The sequence below is a fragment of the Alligator sinensis genome, unplaced genomic scaffold, assembly GCF_000455745.1.
Source record: "Alligator sinensis unplaced genomic scaffold, ASM45574v1 scaffold451_1, whole genome shotgun sequence".
NCBI lineage: Eukaryota > Metazoa > Chordata > Crocodylia > Alligatoridae > Alligator > Alligator sinensis.
The window spans coordinates 1,268,657-1,282,407 of record NW_005842097.1 but is presented as its reverse complement, the minus strand read 5'-3'; the positions used below and the strand labels follow the sequence as shown (position 1 = coordinate 1,282,407).

General features: G+C 43.2%; 1 protein-coding gene across 4 annotated transcripts in view; it reads right to left on the bottom strand.

The window, feature by feature from the left end:
* Positions 1-13,751, bottom strand: part of RAD18 (RAD18, E3 ubiquitin protein ligase) — a 131,572-nt gene that overhangs the window by 86,013 nt on the left and 31,808 nt on the right. For all 4 annotated transcript variants that reach the window (XM_006024142.3, XM_025204783.1, XM_025204782.1 and 1 more), the window contains exons 5-7: positions 11,469-11,824; positions 7,974-8,073; positions 3,753-3,937 (exon numbers count right to left, since the gene is read on the bottom strand). In XM_006024142.3, the coding sequence (XP_006024204.1) occupies positions 3,753-3,937; positions 7,974-8,073; positions 11,469-11,824 (641 nt within the window). The remainder of the gene's footprint in view (positions 1-3,752; positions 3,938-7,973; positions 8,074-11,468; positions 11,825-13,751) is intronic.

Here is a 13,751-nt window from a genome sequence, read left to right as displayed (position 1 = left end):
CAAGACCATTGCTCCATGTTCTGTAATCTGTCACCACTGTGAACAGCCAACCTCATCCTATCTGGAACCCTCCTTAAGGTAGTTAAAGGCTGCTATCAAATCCCATCTCAGTCTTCTCTTCTCCAAACTAAATAAACCCAGTTCCCTCAGCCCCTCCTCATAGGTCATGTTTCCCCAGCCCCTGAACCACTTTGGTTGCTCCCCATTGGAATCTCTCCAATTTGTCCACATCCTTTCTGTAGTAGGGGGGCCCAAACTGGGCACAGTACTCCAGATGTGGCCTCACCAGTGCAGAATAGAGGGGAATAATTACTTCCTTCTATCTGCTGGCACTGCTCCTACCAATGCAGCTCAGTATGCTGTTAGCCTTCTTGGCAACCAGGGCACACTGCTGATTCATATCCATCCTATTGTCCATTGTAACCCCCAAGTCCTTTTCTGCAGAGCTGCTGCTTAGCCACTTGGTCCCAAGCCTGTAGGGGTGCATAGGATTCTTCCATCCTAAGTGCAGGACTTTGCACTTGTCCTTATTGAACCTCATGACATTTCTTTTGGTCTAATCCTCCAATTTGTCGAGGTCACTCTGAATCCTAGCCCTATCCTCCAGTGTACCTATTACACCCCCTCCACCCAGCTTGGTGTCATCCGCAAACTTGCTTAGAGTCCACTCCATCCCATCTTCCAAGATTGTTAATGAAGATATTGACCAAAACCAGCCCCAGAACTAACCCATTGGGCACTCCATTTGATACTGGCCACCAGCTAATCATTGAGCCATTGATCACTACCCGTTGAATCCAACAATCCAGCCAGCTTTCTATCCACCTTACAGTCCATTCATCCAAGCCATACCTCCTCAGTTTGCTTGCAAGAATGCTGTGGGAGACCGCAGAATAAGCCTTGCTAAAGTCAAGGTATATTACATCCACTGCTTTCCCTGCATCCACAGAGCAGTTCTTATCATAGAAGGCAATCAGGTTGGTCAGGCATGACTTGCCCTTAGTGAATCCATGCTGACTGCTCCTAATTACCTCCTCCTCCAAGTGCTTACAAATGGATTCTTTGAGGCCCTGCCCCATGATATTTCTGAGGACTGAGGTGAAGCTGGCTGGTCTGTAGCCCCCTGGATCCTCCTTCTTCCCTTTCTTAAATATGGGCACTATATTTTGCCCTTTTCCAATCGTCCAGAACCTCTTTAGGACCTCTCCCAATTGCCACAAGTTTTTAAAGATAATAGTCAGTGGCTCTGCAATCACATCAGCCAACTCTCTCAGCACCCTGGATGCATTGCATCTGTCCCCATGGACTTGTACACATCCAGCTGTTCTAAATAGTCTCTGACCACTTCTTTCACCACTGAGGGCTGCTCATCTTCTCCCCAAACTGTACTGCCTGGTGCAGTAGTCTGGGAGCCAACCCTGCCTTAAGGACCAAGGTAAAAAAGGCATTGGGCACTTCAGCCTTTTCCTCATCAACTGTCACTAGGTTGCCTGCCCCATTCAGTAAGGGTCCCACACTTTCCCTGACCTTCCTCTTGTTGCTAAAGACTCATGTTGGACACCTAACATTGCAACCCCATGGCACTCTTGAAAGGATCTTAAGGAACACAGGCCACAGACCCCTAACTGAGAAAAAATTATCTCTAGTTTTCTAACTGACCCTTGAGAAGCCACTCTAGCTCTGCACTGCAGTGTCACATAAGACTAGGTGACATCTGTACATCAGTTTTGAATCTAATGAGTAGTACTGTCTTGTGCACAAGATCTCGGGTTGACGTTCAACATTTTTCCCCTAAATATTTTGGCAGTTGGGTATCAATCATTCTGGTGCTATGCTAAAAGATTAGTGTAAAATAAATTTCTATTCAATAAATACTTGGCCTCAGCCTTTACTACACCTTGGACAGATTCACTGTCATGATACCCTCACTTAATTTGCACCATAGTAAAGTTTGTTATATAGTATCCAAAAGGTGCCCTGTCTATCTGGTCTTTTGAGAGCAAAGCTCCAAATTAATTGGGCACTTTACAACTAACAGCCCTCAGTTCCTTCCACACCACTGCCAATGCCGGACTGACATTCAGGCATCTGGTAGCTGCTCTTACAGAATTGACTACGATACATCATTAAGTGTAAAACTTAACGTTCAAACCACTTTCAGTCATTTATATTGACAACAAAAATATCCACTTATCACTAACAACTTTTGGAAGAAACAATTAAACCTAATGCTTCAGAGTTTAAGTCTCTCTCCAAATACTAGGGATAGTATATCCCACCTCTACCTAGTGGGAATCTCATCCTAGCCAGTCCCAGGAACAGGATCCTTGACTTGATGAACAACAAGTCTGATCCAACTGGTCAGCTCCTATGCTCCTGCTACTGGAACTGGGAAGATAGCAAGCTCAATTCTTAAACCAGATATTACCAGCTTTATGGGCCTTTCCTGTACTTAATATAATAGGCCAGGAAGTTTCCTAGATCACAGTACTATAACCACTCCATGACCACAGTTATCAGGGTGTCTTCTGTTATTTGGGAATTCCTCTGGTGAGAATCAGAAGATTGCCCAACAAACATCTTAAGTAGATGCAACTGTATAAATTATAATAATAAAAAATAAAAATAAATCCAATTGAGGATTATTTTATTTTTATGATTAAAAGTGACTAGCAAGGAATGGGTCTCCCAAAAAGCATAAGAATTCAGGCCTTATAAACCACAACATAAAGAGATTAGCTATGACAGTTATCTTTGGAACTTGAAGGATACCAAATCCTTTCCTTATCAATGTGCCAATTTTTTCTTTATATTTCAAAATATATGAGTAGCTTCTTGCCCATAGGAGCTAGTCGGAACAAAGAATGGCTCCACTGCTTAAAAAGAGAGCCAGCAGAAATCTTTGAGTCAACATGCCCTTGCCGAGAAAAGTACTTGGCTGTCCTTCATTTTTCGTGTCCTATGGATGGCGTTTTCTAAAGAGAATGCAACCCACACACAAACAGTAGTTTGTTGTTTAAAGAAGTGTACAGTATAATTATATTAGATGTAAAAACAAGTTCCAAAGCAAAGAAAATTATTTAGAGGTATCTATAGCTATAGTTTAATTATAGTAAAGCGCTGCCACACACCTACATTGATGGAAAAAGTCTAGGCAGCGCTACATTTTCTTATTCATTAATTTTACATGCTACATTTCATCTCTTGCTTATAAATCTAGTAAATCCAAAAATATATCCAAAATGCTGAAAAATACAGTCCAAGTAATTATTCATGCAATTACCTGGCATTTTTAAGAACCTTCAGTATTTCCTAATGATGAGCCAGAAACTTGAATTTGGAGGTAGAATCATTCACAGACAAGATCAGTACTGTCACACAACATTTGTGTCGTATTTCATAAACAAGGAAGCGATGGAGGATTTCAGCTCAGTGGAAGAAGAGGAATTTTTTTTGTTGGGGGGGTGGGGAAGAGGTGGGGAAGGGGTTGCTGTTTTTAAAGTAGTTAAGTGATAAATTATTTCGGTACTGGATGGTCTCACAGCACAGATGCGTATTTCTGGGCTTCCCTAGTTTTTCTCTGCTTTATAGTTTCACAGGTCATAGTTAATACGATTAAAGAAAATTTCACCCAAACCTGCGTTCTGCCAAAATGTTCCAAGCTGTCTCACTCCCACCTCACAAATTGTTCAAAAGAGGAACTCACTTTTTAGGAAGTGCCAACAGCTCTATCATAAGCTCAATTATCTTACCTGGTTTAGGATTTAAAGAATCACACTGAGCATTGTACACATGCACAAATTCCTGATGCCGTTTAACAAGCTGTCGCCTGGTTCCTTGGATAGACAGCCCATGTTCCTTTAACTTCTTCTTCAAATCCCGATCAGAAAGTAAGTTGTAAACAACTTTAGACAAGGGTTTCCTTTTGTGACCAGAACTGCAGGGATGGAGCAGGGAAACAAACACAACAACAAAAATTAAAGGCCAGGAAATTCTTTCTTCTCTACAGGAAAATCAATGACTTGCATAGCTACAGAGCTTTCCACTCACTTTATATTACAATATAAATATTGTACTATAAAGTACTGAGAAGAAACTTTTCACCCACCACTGAAATACAGTCAACTCGGTTAAGACAAAATGTAGAAAAGCAAAATACAACTGTCCTAGTTTGAATTTGTTTGGCAAGCCAGAGTGAACCCATTATCTCCTGTAATAAGCACCACAAAAGCTTGAATAGCCACAGTAGGCAAACGCTTCTTCTCAGTCAACAGCAGTGCTGGTATACAAGTAAATCAGGTATAGGTTCAGCACAGAGTCACAAGGATATGGACCATCTCCTTTATTACCAGAAATGGTTCTTGATGTGCCTTGGTTTCCCACTGAAACGCTGGTCAGACATTAATCTGCTTAAAGATTCTTACAAGGTTGCAACTCAAGATTTGTCTCAACAAACTTTCCAGTTCCTTGGATGAAATGCTTTGAGGAAAAAAAACAGCCAGGGAACTATCCTGAAAACGTATTTGTAGATGCCACCTGATAAAAACATGTCAATAATGCAGGATACTATATTATGAAAGTGAACAGCACTCTCAAAAGAGCTGTGTACTAAAAAGGACTCTACTTCCTGACCTTGCTTAATGTCAAGTAAGAACATGAAGCCAGGCTCTCTATAGCAGCACATGAAAAAATTACTTAACAGGATGCTATAATAGCAAATGGAAGGCTCAGCATCACAACTTCTATCATCCTGAACAAGCATGGCAGTATTATGTACAATTATAGTATTCTAGGAAAGTCCAAGTATATGTGTAGGTCTCCAACTGGTAAAAATGAACCAAATACAATCAGTACAGGTACAGAAACTCATGTAATGCTTAGTTAATCTCCAATATATATAATCTTTTACTAGTTATAAAAGATCAACACAGTTACTGATGCTTTGCATTTGTGAAGTAGACTATAATAATCTCCTTGTAGAAATTCAAGAGTAGATCTCTGCATTAATCAGGTTAAAACAGGTGCGGGCAAAATATATCCCACAGGCTGGATCCAGCCAGCCAACAGATTCAATCCGGCCCATGGGTGGATGGCCACCAACTCACTGGATCTGGCCCAAGGTGGCCCAGTAGCTCCATCTACCATGTGGTGCTGGGTGGGCAGGTGGGACTGCTTCCACACAGCAGCATTAGGCATCAGCTAATGCTCCATCAGTGAGCCTGGGTGGAGCTTCCACCACCATGGGCAGGCAGCAGTATCAGCTGATCTGCCACCCACCCAGCACAGTGGAAGCTCCTGCCCGGAGCCCCGACCTGGAACCTGCTGATGGCATCAGCCGTGGACCCAGGCAGGAGCTTCTGCCATGCTGGGCAAGCAGCAGCATCTCTCCCTCTCTCTCCCTCTCCTTCACTTCCTCCAGAAATGGGTAGAAGCTACAGTTCGCCAGGAGCCCCGATGCTCAGCTGTGGCCCCAGGCAGGAGCTTCTGCTACACCAGGCGGAGATCAGTGTCAGCCATGACACTGTCAATAGGTTTCACGTTGGGGCTCCAGAACCTGCTGGCTGTATCCACAGCCGACAGTGACGCCCATCTAGCATGGCAGAAGCTCTGCCTGAGTCCACAGCTGAGCACGGGGGTTCCTGGTGAACTACAGCTTTGGCCAGGTTCGGGGTGGGGGGTGGGGAGGGGGACATGAGGAAGAAAAGGAGGAGGAGAGAGACAGCAGGTCAGCTATGGACGCCACTGGCAGCTTCTCCAGAGTGACAGAGATGGATGTGGCCCTCAACAAGTGCTCAAAACTCATTAAGTGCCCTTCAGTCAAAATAATTGCCCATCCCTGGACTAACAGCTTCCTAATTCTAGAAAAAAAGATAGCATACTTTTTATTTGACATGTATATTCCCTAGTCACTTTAAGCTCGCCACACTGAAAATAATCTTACTTTACCACAAGAGAGGCTTTAATGAAAATCCTAATTAATTATTTTTCCTATAACCACTCTACCACAGCTAGCAGAAATATGCATTTTCTCACAATTATTTTCAGGAAAAGAGTTATTAAAAATTTTACTAAGGAATGTCATTTTTCCATTGAATGTTGAAAGTTTTTTAAAACTCTTACAGAACTTTTCGTTCTCATAGGTAGCATGATCCAGCAGACAGGGCACATCTACACATGTGATTTAACGCACAGTAGACTATTTTACTGCTCATTAAAGTGTCATGTAAAAAATGGTGACATTATGCTAATGCACAGTAAAATAAGTCTACTGCGCATTAAGTATCACTAAAAAAGCATGTAAATGTGCTACTGCACATTATCACAGCCAAATGTGCATTAATTTAGTACCTCACATTGGAGGCCGCCTATACACAAGCGCAGAGGCTGCTCCAACATGCTGTAATTATAGCATGTTGGAGCAGACTCAATTAATCGAGTCTGCTGAAGCATGGCAATTACTGGGCTCCAGCAGCCTCCTGCGTCTCATGTATCAGCATCACCACGCTTAAAAATGGCAGTGGGGGCAGTTGAACTAAAGCTCATTGACCAAAGCTTAGTTCAAGTGCCCCCACCGCCATTTTTAAGTGTGGGATGCTGATATACAATGCGCTCTCTGAACCACTCTAATTAAAGTGCTGCCCTCCCTACTCCCCCACCTTGCCCTCCCTACTCCCCCACCTCCACAGCACGTGTAAAAGTAACCAGACGTACTACATTTAATGCGCATTAGAAAAGGCATTAATGTACGTGTAGATGCACCCACTGAAAATAAGCTTGTAAGCGACAGAACCCAGCTACCCCAATTTTAGAATTCAGCAGGTGTTGTTTCAGCGCTAAGAAACTTTGCAGGCTCAGTAAACCTGTGCTTGCTTACCTATGTTATAATTAATCTTTAATGTAAAATGTAGAACTAAATTAGCAGCTCCACTAAAATGCTAGTCAATTCTTAACACCAAATTCTGTATTTTTACATTTAAGACCAAACAGAGATGAGCACGTCCCAGAGAGAGGAACTGAAGACATGCTATTACTACTGAAATCTACAATGTTATTGCAATAATATAAACATATTTTCACAATCATGCTTAAATTCTACAGTAGTTAATTGCTCATGCCAACTATTTTCTTTGATACTGCTTTAAATTCTGAGGAAATTAGGTAAAAATACATTAAAATTATACAAAACAATGGTAGATCCTTTATCTTCCATAGAGAAAGTGTTTCCATTGCATACTTTTCACGAGCACTTACTGCTAAAAGTAATAAAAAAAACAAACCAAAGATCAAAACCTGTCAAAATATGTTAGTTAGCATCTGTTTCATACTGTGCAGTACAGTTCTGTGGAAATGAGACTGGTTGAGATAGCTTTTAATGCTTTCCCTCTCTTCCTTTGATGAACAAAAAAAATGTGTTTATCTGTTAGCTAGCTCCAAGTCCTTAATATGATTTTAAATACATAAGTCTTGTGGCTCTCAAGAAAGCAGCTAATCATACCTTCTACTCTGTCAGTTTTTGTTGCTTTGATGCAAATATCTCAATGAAGGAAAAAGAGGGCAAAAAGATCCATGCTCTTCAGGTTACCAGTCCTGATCTGATCAACAGCCTGATTTTAAAGACACTTTAAAGCAATGATGCCTTTTCAGGAAATGAAAAAAGCAAAGACAACTTTATGCTGAGAGAGTGCTAATGCTGGAAAACGTAACTATAGCAAAATTAACATACAAGGCTATATTAACATAAAACAATACAAAATTTCAACAGACATTTTCCTACCATTGTAGGCCCAAATATAGTGCTGATGGTGAACCTACCTTGTCAGGGGAAGAAAAGCACCACCATCATTATTTGTACTACAGTTTTAATGTATAGCACGTAGCACGTGTAGAAGAATGCATTTTGCTCTCTTATAATCTACAACCTACTTCTTTCTACTACAGTAGTGGAGAAAACTCACCAGATCCATATTTCTTACCTCCTTAGGCTGTCCTTCTTCTCATCCCTTGTCAAACAACTATCTAGATGTTTGTTTATATACTGCTCTGGAATAGCAACCCCGCAAACAGGACAATCCACTGAAAAGAAAAGAGAAGATGTGCTGAGGGTGGAGTTCGTTTTAAATCCTGTTTATTACTTACAGAAAATAAAAAACTAATTTCAATTGATACCTGTGGAGACTAAAACCCCAGAAATCAAGGGGCGGAGGAGGGATTCTAACACGTTTCCGAAACACCCCAAATAATTATTTTTTGGCATCTGTTTCTATTTCTACAAGATGTATTTATAATTTTGGAAAGCATCCTCTTCATCAAAACATAGAGAAAACATGCTCTTTTACCTGCATATCACATCTCTGCTCCTATATTTCTTTAAGGACTAATCTCAAGCTAATTGCAAATATAGAAGACATCAACTGGGTTTTAGGTCACTTTTCTCTTTCCTCTACCACCTACCATAAAATTCAACTCCCATGAATTTTTCATGTATTTGTGCTCCCCATAACACATTTTGAAAACAAACTTACATTGAGGTGTGCAATGAATGCAAAACTCATATTTTTTCAATATGGCTACTAGGGCTGTGCAAAGCTTCGGTAGCCGATTCGGAGGAGATTCGGCCCAATTCAGCAGCTGAATCTCCAAATCCAAATAGAATCGGGAGACCAGTTAAAAGCTCCAAATCAAATCGGAAGCCTCTGAATTGATTCAGAAAAGATTCAGCCCGATTCAGAGATTTGGCCATAGACTAAACAGGCAGCAGTCCTCGAGGATGCTGAACACAGCTGCCTCCAGCTAGTAAGTGTGGTGGGCAGAGGGAGGAGGGAAGTGGGGGGGCCAGGGAAGATGAACACTCCCCCACAGCGAGGGTGGGATTGGGGCTAGAACAAGCTGTCCAGCCAAGACCAGGGGGTGCGGGGGGCGCGGAGTGTGGGCAGAGCCGTCCCTAGAGGCTTGCAGGGCGTTGGTGGAGGAGCGGGTGGCGAGAGGCAGCAGGGCACAGCCCCCATTCCCAGCACCTTCCACCACCCATCCAAAGCGCAGCCCAGCCCAGCCCGCCCCACACACATCTGGGGGGCATATGCCCACTCCCATGCCCTCCTGGACTGGCAGCTTGTGGCAGGGGGAGCCCCCCTCCCCAAGTCCTGTGCCCAGGGCCATCCCTAGGGGGTGCGAATTGGGGCGACCGCCCCAGGCCCCACGGACAGTTCTGTACAAGCCCCATCATGGCTGCCATGCACTGGCGGCTCTAGCCACTCCTCCAGCTACTCGCCACTCCCTCCCTGCCTCACGCCTCGCACACCCCTAGAAATGGCTCTGCCCGCTCCCCCCCCACCCCAGCTGGGCAGCTTGTCCGAACCCCAATCCCGCCCTCCCTGTGGGGGCATTGATCTGCCCCCACTCCCCTGCTTCCCTCTGCCCACCACAACAGACTTACCAGCTGGAGTCAGTCAGCTGCATCCAGCATGTTGAGGACAGCTGTCTGTTTAGTCTATGGCCAAATCTTCAGATCCAATTCGGCCAAATCGAATCAGGACAGTGATTCAGCTCACTGAATCGAATCACTGTCCCTCCAAATCAGCCGAATCCAAAGTGAATACTTGCCACTTCACACAGGCCTACTGCCTACCCTCATGTGGTCTATTACTTTGAAGGCCAATTCTCTACTGATTGCTAAGGAGCAATTCTTCAATTGTCATATTATACCTGACTGTGGGAAAAAGTCATTTAAAAGAATTTGTTTGCCCCCCTTAAAATGCCTAGCAATAGCAAGGAGTTTGGCATTCTGGAGACAGACCGATGTAACAATAGTATTAATATCAAATGATACCAACATAAACTGCTATGTCTGCGTACTTCTATAGTAATACAAATGTAAAAAAAAATTACTGCAATTTTAACTCCATTTCAATCAGGCTTAAATTTACATCAAATTATAGCTACCTGATACTGCTATAGGATGATGCAAATGTAATAGTTAGATTATAACTACTGATGGGCATCCCTGAACAGCAGTTCCCCCTTCCCTTTTAAAGCAGTTCAAAGGTACATTTGTCGGTAGCCTGTGTGTAATTTCTACTTGTTTGCAAAAACCATGCAAAAGTCAATAATGGTTATCCGATACAACTATTTTTGAACTACCAGCTCCTCACACTGTGTTCTAAATCAAAGATCGGTTAGCCAAGAATAGTACAATATACAAAATAACTCTACTTATTGTATTATTCTATTTGAGGTTTATGGTTCAATTCCCAATTTAGTCAGAAGTAGTAATATTTTTTTTGTAACTACTTCAGCCCCTGTAGATCCTAGTGAGAGAACCTCTTTTATATTGCTTGGCTAGCTACATCATGTTTGTTGGAATAACTTCTGTGTAATGGATGCTAAAGAAATCATCAGACCATTTATTTAACTGTTTCCCATAAAAATAGTAGGATTAAAATGTCCAGCTCCACAGGACTAAAATGAGGAGCAATAAAAAGAAAACTTTAATGTTAGTTTTTAATCACAGAAAGTGTTTTTATGATGCACAACACAAGGAAGCAGACCTTTTAATTAAGCAGATACCTCTTTCAAATACTAATTTTTCTAGCCGGATGTATATTTTTAAGTGATGTCCAGCCAGCACAAGAATAGTTACAAATTTCTGAGCATTTAACTAATAATACACTGCCAAAAACAGATTTAAAAGAAAAAAAAAAAGAGCTGAAGAAAGAGAATCTGTTTTTTATACTCCTAGATACTGTGGTATTTTATCTCCATCTAGGTTTTTAATCAGGTCAAGAGCATGTATGCCAGGATGTCAAAATTAAGATGATTCTGCTATATTGTTGTAGCTGGTTTCATTATCTCAAAGAATGAAAATGATTATTGTATTCATCTCAGCACTACAGAAAACAGCCAGCTATGGAAGAGTGACTTTTTTGGGATAACTTAGCATACAATTATTGATTCAACTGTTGTATTAGAGGGCTAAGCTTAAATAATAAATATTAAGTTCCCCTGAACTGTAGTTATGATAGAAGAGGGCTAGTACAGATGCAAGCACCAAAAAAAATCAGGATTTCTGTTTTGTTTTAACTTGTAACTGAGTAAATTTGTTGCCATACAGTGCTGTTTTTACAAAGTCTTGCATTTTAGTAATAACTTCTAAAAATTAAACAGTATTTTCATCACTTGATGTTCAGCCAAGATTCCTCATCATGCCTAGGGTGGTTGGCACATTATCCTTGAAGATTTAGCAGCAGTCCAATGCCACTGACTACCCTCACAGATGTACCAACGCCACTGCCATCTGAATGAAGCACAAAGCAGTTAGAGCAGAAGGTAAAGACTTGTACCTTTCACCCCAAAATATTACAAAAAGATGAATTAAACTTCATCACCCACTGAGGGGAAGGCAAGTCTCCTATCAAGGACAGATGCAATTCACGATTTGGGTGCATAATGCAAACTCACCGTAGACCACTCACCTTTTGTAACTACTTTCATTGAAGATGTAGAAGGTTTCTCAGGATTCCTACTGGATTCAGGAGTCTTTGTTGCCTCTGTTTCACTGATTCTGTGATTCTCTCCAGTGCTAATAAAACTACTACCCTTTTCCTGCTTAATTTTGGAATCTTTATATTCTGCTTCAGCAGCAACAGATTTCTTTTCAGCAGTCTGAGTGCTTTCTTTCCTCAAAAAACTGTCCATAAGTTGCTTATCTTGCTTTAAAGGTGAAGAAACCATGAACCCTACAGCATGACTTGTGCCAATAGAAAGTTTGGCATGGGTCGTTGGAGGAGAAACTGGTGGAGAATCCAAAACCAACTGGAACAGCTGTTGCCTAAAAGGATCCAAAAGGCAACATGGCATTCAATAAATATAGAATCGCAGCATCAGCCCCTGCTCCAGAGTCAGATCATCCCTATCTAACTCATACCAGACAAATGTTTGTCCAATTTGCACTCAAAAACTTCAAGTAACAAAGATCCCATTACCCCTCTTGCTAATCAGTTCTAGTGTTACATCACCTTCACAACTACAATTTTTTTCTAATATCTAACCTATGTCTCCTTTTTTAGCCCCTTACTCTTTTCTACCACCTGCAGAGAGAAAACAATTTGTCACCATCCCCCTAAAAGCCCTTTCTGCACTTGTAATCTATTATAACATTATTATCTTTTCCCTGTGCACTCTTCTCTTCCGTTCTTTGAGACGGATATAATATGTGACAATAGAAAGGCAAGGTGCCTACAACTCCAAATCCAATCCTGCCTGCTAATCATAGAAAATCAGGGTTGGAAGGGAGCTCAGGAGGTCATCTAGTCCAAGCCCCTGCTCAAAGCAAGAACGTCCCCAAGAATTATATCACTGCAGCCAAGACGGTATCTAGCTGAGTCTTAAAAACCTCCAAGGATGGAAATTCCACCACCTCTATGGCTAGCCTGCTCCAGTGCTTACTACCCTCCTTGTGGGAAAGATTTTCCTAATATCTAACCTAAACTTCCCTTGCTACAACTTGAGATCATTGCTCCTTATTATCATCCACCACCACTGAGAACAGTCCAGCTCCACCCTCTTTTGAACCCCACTTCAGGTAGTTGAAGGCTGGTATTAAATCCCTTCTCAGTCTTCTCTTCTCCAGACTGAATAAGCCCAGTTCCCTCAATGTCTCCTCAGAAGTTCTGTACTCCAACCCCCCAACCATTTTCAGTGCCCAGCACTAGACTCTCTCCAAAATGTCCACATCCTTTCTGTAGTGGGGGGCCCATAACAGGACACAGTACTCCAGATGTGGCTGCACCAGTGTTAAGTAGAGGAAATAATCACTTCCCCTGATCTGCTGAACACACTCCTACCAACACAGCCCAGTATGCCATCAGCCTTCTTTGCAACAAGGGCACACTCTTGGCTCATTCATTTTACTGTCCACTGTAACCCCCAGGTCCTTTTCTGCAGAGCTTATGAATCTTGATGAATCATGCAGCACTCATGAATCATCCTGTTCATGGAAGACAGGCAACAACAATTCATTTATAAATTCTAAATACCTATATATTTTGGTGTTTGATTTGGGGTTTCAGAGCTCTCCCTGCCCCCTTCACTCACCAGAACCTGGGTCCAGCTACGGCTTTGTCTCCCGCTGCTTTGTGGCAGAGCAGCTGACATGCCAAGTGCTTTGGCCCTGCCCCTGTTGGTGCCCATTACTGCCAAGCCACAGCACCCCTTCCCCCCCAGCCCTGGCCCTGCTGGTGCCCCTCACTCCCAACCCACAGCCCCCACCTCCCCAGGTGCCCCTCACTTGGGACCTGCAGCCTCCCTCCACCCCTGCCAGTTCCCCTCACTCCAAACCCACAGTCCCCTACCCTCCCCAGCCTTGCTGGTGCTCCTCACTCCCAACCCACAGCCCCCTGCCCCACCAGCTATCAGGGCTACAAGACCAGGGCCAGGGCCAGCAGCCCCCTGCCCCACCCCAGCAGCACCCGAACCCCGGCTGCCGTGCACGGGACCTGGCAGCTGCTGTAGTCTGACTGAAGCATGGAGCCCAGCCCCTCCTCTCCCCCCAGCATCACAGCTGGACCAGAGCAGAGTCCGGGGCAACAGATGCAGGACTCAGAGCTCCCCGCCTTGCCCTCTGCCCAAGGGCCTCTCTGGCCCAGTGGCGGGACCAGCACAGGAGGGCAGCGTGGCTTCAGTGCCACTGCTGCAGGGACCCACACGCCAGCCGCACTGCTATGGCAATGCTCCCCCGTCCACCCAGCAGCAGCAGG